At 37.4% G+C, this 14,952-nt stretch overlaps 1 protein-coding gene across 1 annotated transcript in view; it reads right to left on the reverse strand.

Moving 5' to 3' along the window:
• Positions 1–662: 662 nt before the first annotated feature.
• The window catches only part of LOC309389599 (piezo-type mechanosensitive ion channel component 2-like), a gene marked incomplete at its 5' end in the record, with an annotated part of 33,873 nt that continues 19,583 nt past the window's right edge, over positions 663–14,952 (reverse strand). The window contains 12 exons of the mRNA XM_081948151.1: positions 663–1,116; positions 2,394–2,622; positions 3,511–3,590; positions 3,965–4,081; positions 4,674–4,843; positions 7,392–7,484; positions 8,603–8,788; positions 9,441–9,588; positions 9,971–10,129; positions 11,692–11,903; positions 13,475–13,622; positions 14,677–14,803. Coding sequence (XP_081804277.1) covers positions 861–1,116; positions 2,394–2,622; positions 3,511–3,590; positions 3,965–4,081; positions 4,674–4,843; positions 7,392–7,484; positions 8,603–8,788; positions 9,441–9,588; positions 9,971–10,129; positions 11,692–11,903; positions 13,475–13,622; positions 14,677–14,803 — 1,925 coding nt within the window. The 3' untranslated portion in view covers positions 663–860. The remainder of the gene's footprint in view (positions 1,117–2,393; positions 2,623–3,510; positions 3,591–3,964; positions 4,082–4,673; positions 4,844–7,391; positions 7,485–8,602; positions 8,789–9,440; positions 9,589–9,970; positions 10,130–11,691; positions 11,904–13,474; positions 13,623–14,676; positions 14,804–14,952) is intronic.

Here is a 14,952-nt window from a genome sequence, read left to right on the forward strand (position 1 = left end):
AACAAAGGGCTGGATTGGCTGGATCTAATGCATTTTTACTTTACCTTTTGTGTCAAAGGCCTAAAGTAGGACCATGCTAGGAAGGTCGCTCTGTCTTTTAACCCATTACTAACATTAAAACCTTAGTATTAATGAGTATCCAATTAGGTATCCACTGCAAGAATCATAGCACCTATGACAGAAGTTCAGTCTCTGCTTGAATATATCCAGCGTAAGGGAGTTATTATCTTTATAGATAATTGGTTCCATTATTAAAGTGCTGTCACTATTTAGAAAACTTTTTAACCTTCAGGCAGACTCTTGTTTTCCTAGAGCAAAATCATTATTCTATGTTCTACCACCATATGGGAATATCTACCACTAAACATGGACATGACGATCTGGGAATCTTAGTGGGCAAGAGAGAACACAGAAAGTCCCAGGATACAAAACTGTATTTTATTTGTATGCCTATGTAACATTTCATTTTGTTCATGCCACAATTATTTGACAAATTAAAGACGTAATTCCTAATTCATTGCTAATTTTACTGCCCTGTTGAACTGAATTGGTAATTTAAAACCAGACCGCATACAATTAAAGGGGGGAGGGGGAATCATAGAAACATTTTCCACTCACTGAGGATTTTCCCTGGCCTAAATCACTGTTCAGCATTGTAAATATAAAACTGCATATCACACCCTGGATATTAAATCTCACATGTAGTTGCACACCTCCCTAATGCAGTACATGTACAATAAATATCCAATACACCAAAACAATATAGCCTTGATGTCCTGTGGAGTGATGCCCAATTCCCAAGTACAGGCCCCGTTTTTTGTAGAGTTCCTTAGGGGTAATCTCCCATCCATGTTGCTTTTTTATTTTTCCTTGCGTTCTCTGGTCCATTTGATCATCGTTTCAGGTGATCGGTACAGAAAGATGAGTTTAGCAAAAAGCTGCTCTTCTACCTCCAATTCTCCAGCCTCTCTGGCCAGGAAGATTTCTGTGCACAGTTTCAGGATGCGGTCCACATTGGGCAGCTCTTCGAACATGATGGAACGCGAGAGGCCATTGAAATACTCTCGGATGAATTTCCCAATAACCAAAACAAACGACATATAGAGACCGGCAATGCTGGTGTTTGGGGAAAAGAAGAGCCAAGGTTATTTCCAGAGTGAGTAGTGTAAGGTTTGAAATGCATTTTCCTGTTTCTGGCCCCCTGAACTTATCTTCCAAGGCAGGTCGCTGTAGCCCAAACTGTTTCTCATATGTTCCCAAATTTGTATATTTGTATGTGCACCCTGCCTTTGAATTACTGAGTTTACTTGGTAAGTGAAAACCTTAACCCTGGTGAAGTATCCAAGCGTTGAATCTGCCAGTTAACAACAACCATATCAAAATAATATATGCAGTTCATCTTCCTTAAGCTCTCAAAGTAAAAACACATGGATATTACATTAGGTCATGTTCTCATGTTTACATGATTTTAACTTCCCCTTGGAGAAATGTTCTTATTTTTATAAAATGTAGATACTATAGGATGCCAGGAGGCAATGTCACCTATTTCATGCTGTATTGGAACTAATCAGAAGTCTTATATATAGAGACATGACATAATGTAACACCCATATCAGTTCAGAAGCTCAAGGGATCATGGATTTTATATACCATTCTGACAGACTGCATCTCTTCCTGCAACGTTGGATGGTTGCTGTATAAAATCTTAAAATGGAATAGTCCATGAGTTCAATTCCTGGTAGAGTATTAAAACCTCACAGAATAAAATCTGGCTGTTTATGTCTGATGAGTTCCAGTATAGGATGAAACCACTCCTGTAGTGCTTCCTATTAGTGAATATAAGTAAAAGCTATATTCAGTAAATTGCTAAACAGGATTTTCCCAGAAGATTTTATTCTGGAGTAAAGCTATTCTAAGGCTTTAAGAGATTTTTTATTATTTAAAGTTAACCCTTGTTTTTTAATCACAGGATAGCTAGCAGTTTGGTGTAAAATACAATATAAAAATAACAATACTCATTAAAAAGGCTGACCACTCCTGCTTCCTTTCTTGAAATTGTACATAGTGGGGAAATTTAGGTCAGTTCTAAGGTTTGCATGCTGCAGCAAATTGTGAATAAATGAAACATTGGAGATAAGATTGGTGGTATAATGAGATTTGTTTTTGATGTTCTCACTAGTTTCTGAGAAAGTTGCCAACCTCTTTTGCATGTTTGCATCAACCATCGATAGAACTACCTCAAAAACATTGTAAAATGTGGGCTATAACAACTACCAAGGAAACTCTAAATCTCTAGGACAACTTCCAAAATTTAGTGGCCTTCAGGTTCATTTAACTCCAATTCTGTCAATGGATGACCAGGGAACCAGAGCAGGATGCTATATTATCCTTACCCATATGAAGTGACGAATCCCAGACCAGAAGGACTAACTTTATCGTTACAAATTATAATCTCCATGTTCTTGCTGCATCTGTTATCCAAACAGAGAGGCTTCTGCTCTTTGACAATCCACCATTCAGAAACATGACTTGAAGACTCCTTGGCTGGCAAACGCTGCAGCTCTATGGTTATATTTCTGAAGAAGGCCATTGCATCAATGTCTTCTAACTTCTGGGAATGAACTGTTGAAAACAAGTTAGTCTCTGCTTCCCGCACTTTCTTCCTTATAACACAACACATGCCTGTGCTGATCTTAATTCTATTTACGTCTTGTAATAAGACAGGGAGCAAAGACCTGGGTTCTGGCTGGGGAATTCTGGGAGTTAAAGTCAACGTATCTTAGTTGCCAAATTTGAAAAACACTGATTTAGGCTGTGTATAATGCTAAGCTATAATCGAGTCTATTTTGTTTTGTTTTATATGAATATGTGAAACCATTTATTAGGGTTTTTAGGGCATTATAACTTACTCGACTGAAAATGAAGATTTAATATTACGTATGAACAGTTAAAAATGGTTTGCACGCTCACATCTTCTATTTTCTGATTCTACAGTCAAAACTGTAGAGCATTCTGCCATTCCCCTATTTGTGTGCAATTATTTCCAAATGCTTCAAAACACAGGAAAAAATGTAGTCCACTGCAACTGGGCTCATCCACCCTATTCAATTATAATTTGTTTTAACCATGGTTTGTTAATTAAGCCAGAGTGATCTAGTTCACATGAGATGTTAAACATTGGCTATGATTTTCATGCATGGCAATAACCTCTATCCAATCCAAGCAAACTATTATAGCTCATTGTGATGTGAAATAGCAGCAAAACAAGGTTAAAAATCCACTTTAAAAGAGAATATTTTTTTCAAGACATAGGAACTAGCTAGCCATGATGGGTGTGTACATGTATTTGGTTTTAAATATAAAAAAGGCCTTGTATCTTCTCCCAGCAGAAAACTCAGCCAAGCAATAGTCATAAAATTTGTCTGTTGCGTAACATCGCTTTAGAAATAGGATTATAAGCAATGCCTCAAAGTAGACAGCACATTTTAACCTGCCAACCATCAAACTTACCAACTTTCAAGCTGTTTGCTGTTTTAGCATCTGCCCCATTAGTTGCTCTAAGATATTTTGGTAGAACACCAGGAAGTACACTTGAGAGGGGGGGAAAAGAATTGTTATTTTTACAAGCTTCCAAACCAATGCTAATTTTTAAAACGCATTCATCCAGTCTACATATTGTACTGCCTAAAATGGAACAAAAATATCATATCTCCTCCATCCAGATCAATAAACATTGTGCCTAGAGCCAGAAAAACAATTGCAAACTTGAATCTGAAACCCCACAAGCATTTCTCCCTAGCCTTAGCAATGGAAATACCAAAATAGTCTTCCCCCAAAAGTCTAACAATGACATTGCATTATTTAATCATGCAATTGCATCACCACCTTGACTTGTTGCAGACATTACTTGTTATTGGCCAGAGTAGACTTGTACATAGAGACTAGAAGAAAAAATACTACCTACATTGGTTCAGTCCGAGTCCCAGAGAGCATGTGAACGATTTGATCCCTTATTTCCTTCTCTCCATATCGCACAGTACGTACGCCAGATGCTTCAGTATTCGTCACAAGAGAAGCATTCCTGATTTTATAAGGAAATGAGCAAAAATCTTAAACTGACATCACAGAAGCCACTTGGGGAAGGTACAATGCATCTGTACATATTTGTGAAAGCTCAACAAATAGGGATTTAGGAAGGGTGCCTCTTTTTGGAAAGGAATATTTGCCTTAGAGGAGGGTGACAAGTCTGATTTACACCTAATGGTCCATCAAAATATGATTGCTTTGGCCTCAGTGGAATTTGGGAAACCACATCAAGATGTTTGAAGCTAAGGTCAAGAGCAGACAAATGATGGAAGCAGCATTAAATGAATATAATGCAAAGCCCATCTCTTCTACATAGGTCAGCACATTGCACACACAATGTTCACAAAGAGGCAGGTCATAAGTTGCAATAGCAACGTGCTGGTTTCATCCTTTTTAGAAAAGTGCAGAGATGCTTCTGAATTTGCTTGTCATTGTTTAGTGTTATAGGGGAACCAGGCCATCTATGGTTTTAAAAGGACCTAATATAATATGGAAACCAGACCACAATGGAAGGAAATTAATGCAATAACTAGGGACTAGCTTGCTTCAATATATGCATATAATACATTTCTTTGTTTTTCTTTTACCTGGTAAGAGTCCAGTGGAAGTTGACATACACTGCAGAGGAATTGGAGAGCTCTGCGATCATAGCTTTCCGATTCCCTGGACTGATGCTCCAAAGCAGGCTGGCATTGCCTTTTATTTTAGCAACTACAATGTCCTCTGGGCTATAGCGATCTATAAAGTATGAGGCAGACTAGGAAAAATAAAATAAATTGGAAAAGAGTTTTAAAAGTACTATATAAAAATCACACTTCACAATAAAGTCATTTCCATCCTAAGATCTTCCAAACATATTGGAATTGCAAAACTTAGGGTTTCTAGCCAACTCAAAATTTGCAATTCTAACATATGGTAGTGTACCAAACTTGCTTTAAAGGACTCTCTCCCTCTCCTTCTCACTCTCCCTCCCTCCCTCTCCTATTTATCTATTTATCATCTATCTATCATCTATCTATCTAATTTAGGTACCACTCATCTCACTCTCAGCTATTATTATGGCTGGTTGCACAGTCAATCAAATGCTTACCCTGAACTTGGCATTTTATCCACCTATGAGTCCTTCCCAAGGACCTCAGATAGGCAAATGTTGTTTGATGATATTTTAAAGTTATCATCACAGGATGTAAGCTGATTATTATATATAAAACAATGTGAAATAACAGTTGCCAGTTTTTTAGCTGGTAAAGCCTTCATAAGCATTGAGTTCCCAAGAACCTAAGCTGTCATAGAGTATTGGTTAATATATATGCAGATCCAAGCAGTAATTGTCTTTTGTAATTGTCAGATGGAAATTTTATCAATGTGTAGATTTTCAAAGTACCATCCAATATTTTTTCGACTGGTGCCAATAACCACCAGTACCACCACAACTGGTATATACCCTAATTTTTCAATCCTGGTGTTCAGATCTTACTATGATTATACCATTTTATTAGTAGTTTGAATTTTTTTAAAATATCAAGAATATTCCAAGAGAGCTCAGAATCATGTGAGCAGTCCCAATCCTGTGGTGTGCTGAATTGTGAGAGCCAATTGTTACATTTTCTGGAATTTTGTGGGCTGGTTAAGTGTAAAGTTAAGTCGTAATCATTTATTGGTGGCATGGCGTGGAGCCAGCAGAGCTAGTTTGAATGCAGTTAACAATACAATACAATACAATAATACAATACAATACAATGCAATACAATAATAGTAGAGTCGGGAGGGACCTTGGAGGTCTTCTAGTCCAACCCCCTGCCTAGGCAGGAAACCCTATACTGTTTCAGACAGATGGCTATCCAACATCTTCTTAAAGACTTCCAGTGTTGGGGCATTCACAGCTTCTGGAGGCAAGCTGTTCCACTGATTAATTGTTCTAACTGTCAGGAAATTTCTCCTCAGTTCTAAGTTGCTTCTCTCCTTGATTAGTTTCTACCCATTGCTTCTTGTTCTACCCTCAGGTGCCTTGGAGAATAGTTTGACTCCCTCTTCTTTGTGGCAATCCCTGAGATATTGGGAAACTGCTATCATGTCTCCCCTACTCCTTCTTTCTCTTAAGCTAAACATACCCAGTTCCTGCAACCGTTCTTCATATGTTTTAGTCTCCAGTCCCCTAATCATCTTTGTTGCTCTTCTCTGCACTTTTTCTATAGTCTCCACATCTTTTTTACATCGTGGTGACCAGAACTGAATGCAGTATTCCAAGTGTGGCCTTACCAAGGCATTATAAAGTGGTATTAACACTTCACATGATCTTGATTCTATCCCTCTGTTGATGCAGCCTAGAATTGTGTTGGCTTTTTTGGCAGCTGCTGCACACGGATGGCTCATATTTAAATGGTTGTCCACTAGGACTCCAAGATCCCTTTCACGGTTACTACTACTGAGCAAGGTATCATCTATACTGTACCTGTGCATTCCGTTTTTGTTGCCTAAAGGTAGAACCTTACTCTTTTCACCACATAACAGGATACCACTCCCCCAATATGTCTTGCTTTCTATTTCATCATGAAAAAGTGATAGCATAAGAAATAGGCTGCAGTCAACCTGGGAAATTTCTTCCAGGTATCTGGTAACTAACAAAATTTACACTGAATCCAAAGGAGGGGAAGAGATCAAACAGCTCCTGCTTTTCATTACAAAAGCAGCTGGTAACTGAAAAAGGGAAAGTAAACTAAGTTGGGAACTGTGTTCCCAGTAACTAATAATAACATGTACAATTGTCCCTGCTTCTAAAGCTGTAATATGGACAACTCTCCATAAGAGAGTTGATTTAGTTTGTTGAACTGATTCGCTTATATCTTCTTTTCTATAACTGTTGTTTTAAGGTTTCAACTGAATTTAAATCAGAACTCACCAAGGCCTTGGACAAGAACTGTTTTCTAGGGCCAGGATTAAAACCAGGAATAATATGAAATTAACAATAAAATGGGATGCAGAATGTATTTTTCTCAAAAATGAAGTAACAAAGCCATTTTACATACACTTTAATATATACTGTATATATTTAGTTTTGGATTGTTTCTATTGGTTTTAAGTGCTTTATTGTTTTAGAACTGTAAGCTACCTAGAGTCACTTGGTTGAGATGGGTGACCATAGAAATTAGATAAATTTCCTTGAAACTTGCAATGTGTTTTGTGAGGCAAATGGAAGAAAAATGCCGGGGAAACATGATTCCTGTGGTTCACATTGTGAGAATGTCCTTGTGTATGTATACAGAAGTACATGTATTGTGTATATACAAAGGTGCATATGTACTTACAGGATAGAGAGCATATTGAGCAGTGAATTGATTATATGCTGCATAAGTAAAAGGAACCAGATTTTGTTGCTGAGCACTCATAGTGAACAAGGACTAGAAAAAAACAAAAAAAACAAAGACTATATTACAAACTTTTGCTGTGCTAGAAATGTAACTCACTGTATTAACTCTCTTAGGTTGGCTTATATTAGCCCTGTGATAATACAGCAATGCAACTGTTTGGATTCATCTCCAAACAATGCATTAGCAGGGGTGGGGGGTGTTCCACAGCATCATTTTCCAAATTACACAACTTGTGTTATTTATGCGATGATATCGTGACACCTGTGATGTCATCATGGCTTCTATCAGACATCTAAAGTCTTCAGCTGACCACCCATCCAGCTGACCACCTCACCCACCCATTCTTAGCCTATAATTTTCAGATGTGCTGAATTGCAGTTTCCAGGATGGAGTCACAAATTTGGAGGGCAGTAAGTTAATACAATACAATACAATACAATAGTAGAGTTGGAAGGGACCTTGGAGGTCTTCTAGTCCAACCCCCTGCCTAGGCAGGAAACCCTATACCATTTCAGACAAATGGCTATCCAATATCTTCTTAAAGACTTCCAGTGTTGGGGCATTCACAACTTCTGGAGGCAAGCTGTTCCACTGATTAATTGTTCTAACTGTCAGGAAATTTCTCCTCAGTTCTAAGTTGCTTCTCTCCTTGATTAGTTTCCACCCATTGCTTCTTGTTCTACCCTCAGGTGCCTTGGAGAATAGTTTGACTCCCTCTTCTTTGTGGCAACCCCTGAGATATTGGAACAATGCTATCATGTCTCCCCTAGTCCTTCTTTCTCTTAAGCTAAACATACCCAGTTCCTGCAACCATTCTTCATATGTTTTAGTCTCCTGTCCCCTAATCATCTTTGTTGCTCTTCTCTGCACTCTTTCTAGAGTTTCCCCACAAGTTGGGGAAAGATGATCTATTCTGATCAGGAAGAAAAACCTACCACATTACTAACTCTGTAATTCTTTCTAATAGAGATAATGAAGACTGAATGAGGTCTTATTAATGTAATAAATAAAATCTTTTGCAGGCAAGAATCTGCTTAACCACAGACGCGTAGCTCCCTTCCCCTTTTAATTGATTTAAATTGCGCAATGGAAATGGAGCTACTTGTAAAAGGCTTAAATATTCTCTTCTCAACTGTCCCCTCTGTTACCTCATAACCACTGATGGTAATTTTGACAGAAACATCCAGAGGCTGGTTGGTGACACCTGCCACAGATTTCAATGACATAAGAAGAAGTGGAAACCATACAATGAAGACAAGTAAGAAGATAGTGAAGCCACCCATCCCATATTTCATAATTGGTTTCTTCTTCTGCCCAGGAGGTTGGGGATATTTCTGGAAGGGAAAGAGGAGTTAATTGACAAAGAGTTTGGTTACTCCACATACATACTGAAATAATAACAATAGCAATTAGACTTATATACCACTTCATAGTGATTTACAGCATTCTCTAAGTCAGGGCTGTCAAACGCGCAGCCCACTGGCCAGATGCGTGATGCACTAGCCATGCCCGTGCCCGGTTTAGTGAAGGAGGAAAAAGTCCACATGGCAGACATGTAAATGATATGTATCAAGCAGCAACCAAGGAAAGCATATTTTTGTAGGTACAATACAATTTTCCCAGTACCAAATGTCTCAAAATCCCTTTATGATTTATCTGACAAATGTACAATCATCTCAGTGTTTCCATATCAGCGTTTCCAAAAACTACATGTTGTGGCCATATTTCCATTTGTGAATATTCAGATATGAGCAAAAAGGAGATCATCACAGAAGTTGGAAATCTTAAATACAATGTTTATTGTAATATGGTTAATAAAAACCAATCATTTCAGAGGTCGACTAGAGACCATCTCAGACTCCCCCGCCCACTCAACCTGCCACATTGTAGAGGTTTTACACTACAATTTCCAAAGTTCCCAGCAGGTTTATCCTGTGTCACCTGCATGAAGAGAGTTAGCAAGATCCAGAAAAAAATACCACTCACTTTTTCACACTCTCTCTGACATTTTAGAATGAAAATATTTGCATAAATATCCTCTAGGCAGATCCAACTGGACAGGCTGAGTGTGGAATCAGTCCAGACCCAGTCCATAGTAGCCTTCAGCTCAATCAAGAAAGGTAGTATGCGGAATCTATCCATGAGAGAATAAAAAAGGCAAATTGATATTGGTGACTGGCATTTTGTAATAAGCATTTCAAACATAAAACATTTGATAAATTAATTTTTAGAAGTTTATTCAAAGTCTTTCCTTTGAATAAAGAAAAATCTACAGAGAACTATCAATCTTTAATCTGGATACCAATAATATCCTGACACAGATGTTTGTAATTCTTCTTTCAAATAATTACAAATCAAAAAAATAGAATAGTTTGAGCCAAAGAAGAATATTTTTGCTGTTGAAGTTAGTTTATTAGTATGAGAATCCAAAACCTTCCATTTAGTTCCAATCTCCCTTCGGCCAACTTCTTCTAGGTGTAGACATGTTTATGTCTTGTCATGAAATTACTACTTACCCTTGAAATAAGTGGAGGTTTATATAGTTGTAATTCTTGGTTAAAAAGTGGCCCGTGGTCCGATTTGGGTAGCCACATTTGATCTGATATGCGGACAAACAAAAATAAATGCACTTGACCAAATACCACAGCTGAGCCAATCTATTCCTGTTAAATCTCCTGCAAAGGAACAGAAAAATCAATCTGATCTCCCACTTTTTCTAACTATATATACCATAAAATTTTCTTAGTTCTTGGCTATTATTCAATTTAGTGTCTATGTACAGTCTTGTGAAGGGAACAGATAGAATTGTCATTAATTACACAAGAGTTGCATTATGTATTCACAGGGGAAGAGTTCAAAATCTGCAGGATGGCAGGCACAACATCAAAATGAAGCTCTGCCACTTTTGTACAGGTGAGTTAAATAGATGCATGGACCAAGAGGGCAGGGCTATTATTGCCACACTGTGCTTGCCATCTTACAAATTTTGATAGATGCATACCCTACAGACCAGCTATGGATGCACAGAAGAGAGAAAAGAGAAGAAGAATTAAATCCTTTTCTTTATTCCCTTAATAACAACCGAAGGCTATATAAAGTAAATGGTTACAGCTTGATTAGGGACATGAATTACATGCAGATAATTCTGTACCTTATATTCACCAGTTAATGAATGAATTGAGGGCAGATTCTATGAAGCATTAGAATGGCTATGAACATAAGACTTTTTTTTCTCCTGGAGAATTGTTCATGGATATACTAATATAACCACGCACAATAAATAAATAAACAAGCAAGCAAACAAACATAACAATCCCCAAGTACAAATATTTAGTTCTACTGCTTGGATTTGGGTATACTTTCTTCAGCACAAGTACCATAAACTCAAGTTCCACGGATACGTGGCTATCAAAAACTTTAGGTGGGTCCTCCAAAGATCACAAACAATTTCACCAATTTGCATTCATTTAATGTGGTAGAAGAAGAAACGTATCAAATACACACTTGGAATGTAATCTTACTAGTTACCTATATACTACTAAAACTCTTGTCTTTTTTTCATTTCAAATGCAATAATATTTATACTTTATGCCTGAAAGGAACTAAAGACACTAAACTGAATCATTGATATCTAAAATAGTATTTAACACTCTCACTCTAAAGAACAATACATTCTTCAAACAATCTTTAAAATCATAATGAAAGCAATAAATTATGAAAAGCCAAATTACCCTCAACAGTGACTGAAGATACATTCCACAATGTGGGTGCAATCACCAACATGGATCTAGAACAGATCTAGGTAAACCATAGGCCATGTACAGTACCTAAATAGTTTTGAGTAATCCCCAGAATTCCTTCTTTCATTGCTTCTGAAATTTGGTAGCACCTTTTTGGTATTTTTTTTCATTTCTTAATAATTTGAAACCATTACATCTGTTCATTTAAGTTTCATGTTCCTATAAGGAACACTTTCATTATAATTCAGCTTTGTAAAGGGTCTTTTTCCTACCTGTTACTTTTTGTACAGCCTACCACATCAAATTAACACAAAATATGGTACTCAACCTGAGAAGACTTGGTTATCCTTGAGTAATACCTCGAAGCACATAGAAAAGACACACATAGAATAAAGGTCATTCCACCCACTGAATTTATATATATCTCCCTTTTGAATTGAGCCCCAAAAGAACTTTTCAGGAAGCAACTCCCAGTTCCCTCCTGGATGTTGCCATACCTTTGTGTTACTTGTGGCAAAATGAAACATATCCAAATATGGACGCCAAAGACCAAGATCATTTGGAAAACACACTTCCCAAACGTGTTCTTTCTTAAGTAGAGTGCCCTATCAATGATCATGGTGCCAAACTGTATCAAGAGTATCGCAAGCCAAGGTCCAGGGACTTCATCTTCCAAGAGGGATTCTGCTATATCGTCCTCTGAATGCCTCTGGAATATGTTAGAAAAAATAATAATAATAATAGCACAGTGACAAAAGAAAGCAAACGACAATAGCAATAGATAAAATATAAAACTAGGGGAGACTTGATAGCATTGTTCCAATATCTCAGGGGTTGCCACAAAGAAGAGGGAGCCAAACTATTCTCCAAGGCACCTGAGGGTAGAACAAGAAGCAATGGGTAGAAACTAATCAAGGAGAGAAGCAACTTAGAACTGAGGAGAAATTTCCTGACAGTTAGAACAATCAATCAGTGGAACAGCTTGCCTCCAGAAGTTGTGAATGCCCCAACACTGGAAGTCTTTAAGAAGATGTTGGATAGCCATTTGTCTGAAACGGTATAGGGTTTCCTGCCTAGGCAGGGGGTTGGACTAGAAGACCTCCAAGGTCCCTTCCAACTCTACTATTGTATTGTATTGTATGTGAAAGACCATTTGAATACCATTGGCACTGATAGAAACCCTTAACATCAATAACAACCATCTCTGCCTATCCCAGGTCCTTGGGAAGGGGACTCCGTTGGTGGATGAAAATACCAAATTGAGTCTAAACATTTAGCTAAACATATACGACCAAACATCATAATAATAATGCCAAATAAAACTACATTAAGTTAAATCTCCTCTTCTTTTTTCTATTTCTTTTGCCTATAACTTTTTATATAGTGTTTCCTCACTTTGCTTAGTGCTGTTTATTCCAAAGGAATAGTATGAGACATATGTATTAGTATCAATAACTATAAAAATAATAGATCAAAATGTTCACAGTTATAATGGTCCCACACTTTAGACTGTCTTTAAAATCATTTAAAGTTTTAAAAGCAAAGATTTGCATTTTATTTTCAAATCTAGCTTCATAAGTTTATTTAACCAGTATTTTCTCTAATTTTCATTGTCATATAGAAGCCACATTGATCCTATGTTCCATAGACTCAATTCCAAATATGCCTCATCATCTTCAGATTTACCTTTTGCTTTAAAGCATCTGAGTCCAATCCTCTTCAGTCTGTAGTCTCTTCTAGTATTGTCTTTCTCTCCTCTCCTCTCCCCTCCCCTCCCCTCCCCTTCTCTCCTCTCCTCTCCCCTTCTCTATTAAGGTCACAATGACTCCATGAGCTAACAGATCTTAGCTCAAGGTCACCTAGTGAACTTGACAATTAAGTGGGGATTTAAATCTAGGTGCAATAATCGAAAACTCACATTACTACCCAACTTGAGTCTTTATCATTCATACATTCACAAAAAGTCACATATTCTTGCAGCAAAAATATCTAAAGATAGTTTTATTAGAGCATTGATTTCATTGAACTTGAAATTGTTCTGGACTGAAAAACTTGAAATTGAAATGCATTCATGGATTTGGAACTTTTGAAGTAATAGCAAAATAGTAATAGCTTTTGAGCACATCATAAGCACATGAGTATTTCCTCTTCATCACTGAGGGAAGCATTAGCAGATCTGTTTGAAATTCTGAAAAAAAAAAAAACTTTCTTTCACACCCACCAAAACATACTCTACAAACCCTTTCTGTTAAAATTTCAGCAACACACATTGCTACTTACCCCAAATGCCCCATATCCAAAGATGGTAATAATAAAATTGATCACATCAGCAATGAAGATGAAAACATAGATATCACGGACTGGGCTGCTCTCAGGATAAATGATGTCATAGAAGAACTGCTTGATAGGCCGATAAATCCAAAGCACGCTGGGGGTAAGAGTTTATCTAGATCCGTCAAAGTGCAAAGTAGAGTCATATTTGTTAAGATAAAGTCCTTGCTTAAAGTTCAAGAAAAAAAGTGATAGCAGACACTGCAGAAAACACACAAGCTAGCTAGTTGATGTGAGTTTGTAGACCCAAAGAGTGGTGTAAATGTGGACATTCTTCTCAGGACCTCCTATTTCTAGAGTTAGATACCCCCGTCTCTGTCTGTTCTTTCCCACACACAGTAGTCTGATGCACATTATTCACTGGTTGGGTCAGATATCAAGCTGAAATATCTGATTTCGTTCTAGGACTTCTCAACTCAGATAACCATGAAAAGACAGTTATTGTAATCATAAATGAAAGCAAACCACAGGATGTTATTCTATTTTACATCATCTATCTTTATGACAAAGACTTCATCCAGTCTTAGTATGGCTAACTTGAAGGGCAGGGTGTGGGTGAGGTTGAGGTTGAGTCTGGTTCTTAGCAATTGACTGATATGTCTATTCATAAAGCCATGATCACAGAGGCATGACAAAATGAGTATCACACTGTTGTGATTAAACTCTGCTCCTTTTGTCCATGCATTGTATTGTGACACATATATACAAAACATGCAGGACTTAAGTACAACAGTGCAGTACTCCTTGCATCATTCTGACCCCGGATCTTCTCTCAGAGCTATGTTTTTTGCATCATCAAGTCAACTAAACAAAATCTCAAAGATCTTGACCATTTTATAGTCAAAAGCAGATGTAGCATGTTTCTTCCTTGTAGAATTCTATGTAGCAGCATCATTTTTCAGGCATGATCATCAGGCAATCTAAGTTTTGTGTCTACTGTTCCTGCCATCTCCTTCCCTACTTACAACTCAGCTCAGGTTGCAACACCTTACTTTCTTTAGGTTGGTGTTTCTCAACTTTAAGATGGGCGGATTTCAACTCCTAGAATTCCCCAGCTGAGGGAAGTTGAAGTCTACCCATCTTAAAATTGTGAAGGTCAGGAAATACTGTTTTAGAGGTTCTTTAAAAATAAAAGGAAACCCTCCATTTACATTTTAATCAACAACTTTTTTGACTTAAGTATCTTCTGGTCTATTGTTTCTTTAGAATGTCTCTTCTTGCCAGAGGGAGGTTTCCTGAAAAAGCTGCATGTCTTCGGGGCTTCTTTCAGAGATGTATCTGTCAAAAGGAAAGGGAAACAGTCATTATGCTATCTAAGAAGCTTTCATATGACAGGAGAATTTTTGTAAAATGCTCCCTGACTTTTGATCAGGTTCCATTCCTAAGCATGTAACAATGGATCTTCAGTCCAATCATGTCTTCTGAAA

Source organism: Natrix helvetica (assembly GCF_964273705.1).
Source record: "Natrix helvetica genome assembly, chromosome: 3".
Classification (NCBI taxonomy): Eukaryota; Metazoa; Chordata; class Lepidosauria; order Squamata; family Natricidae; genus Natrix; species Natrix helvetica.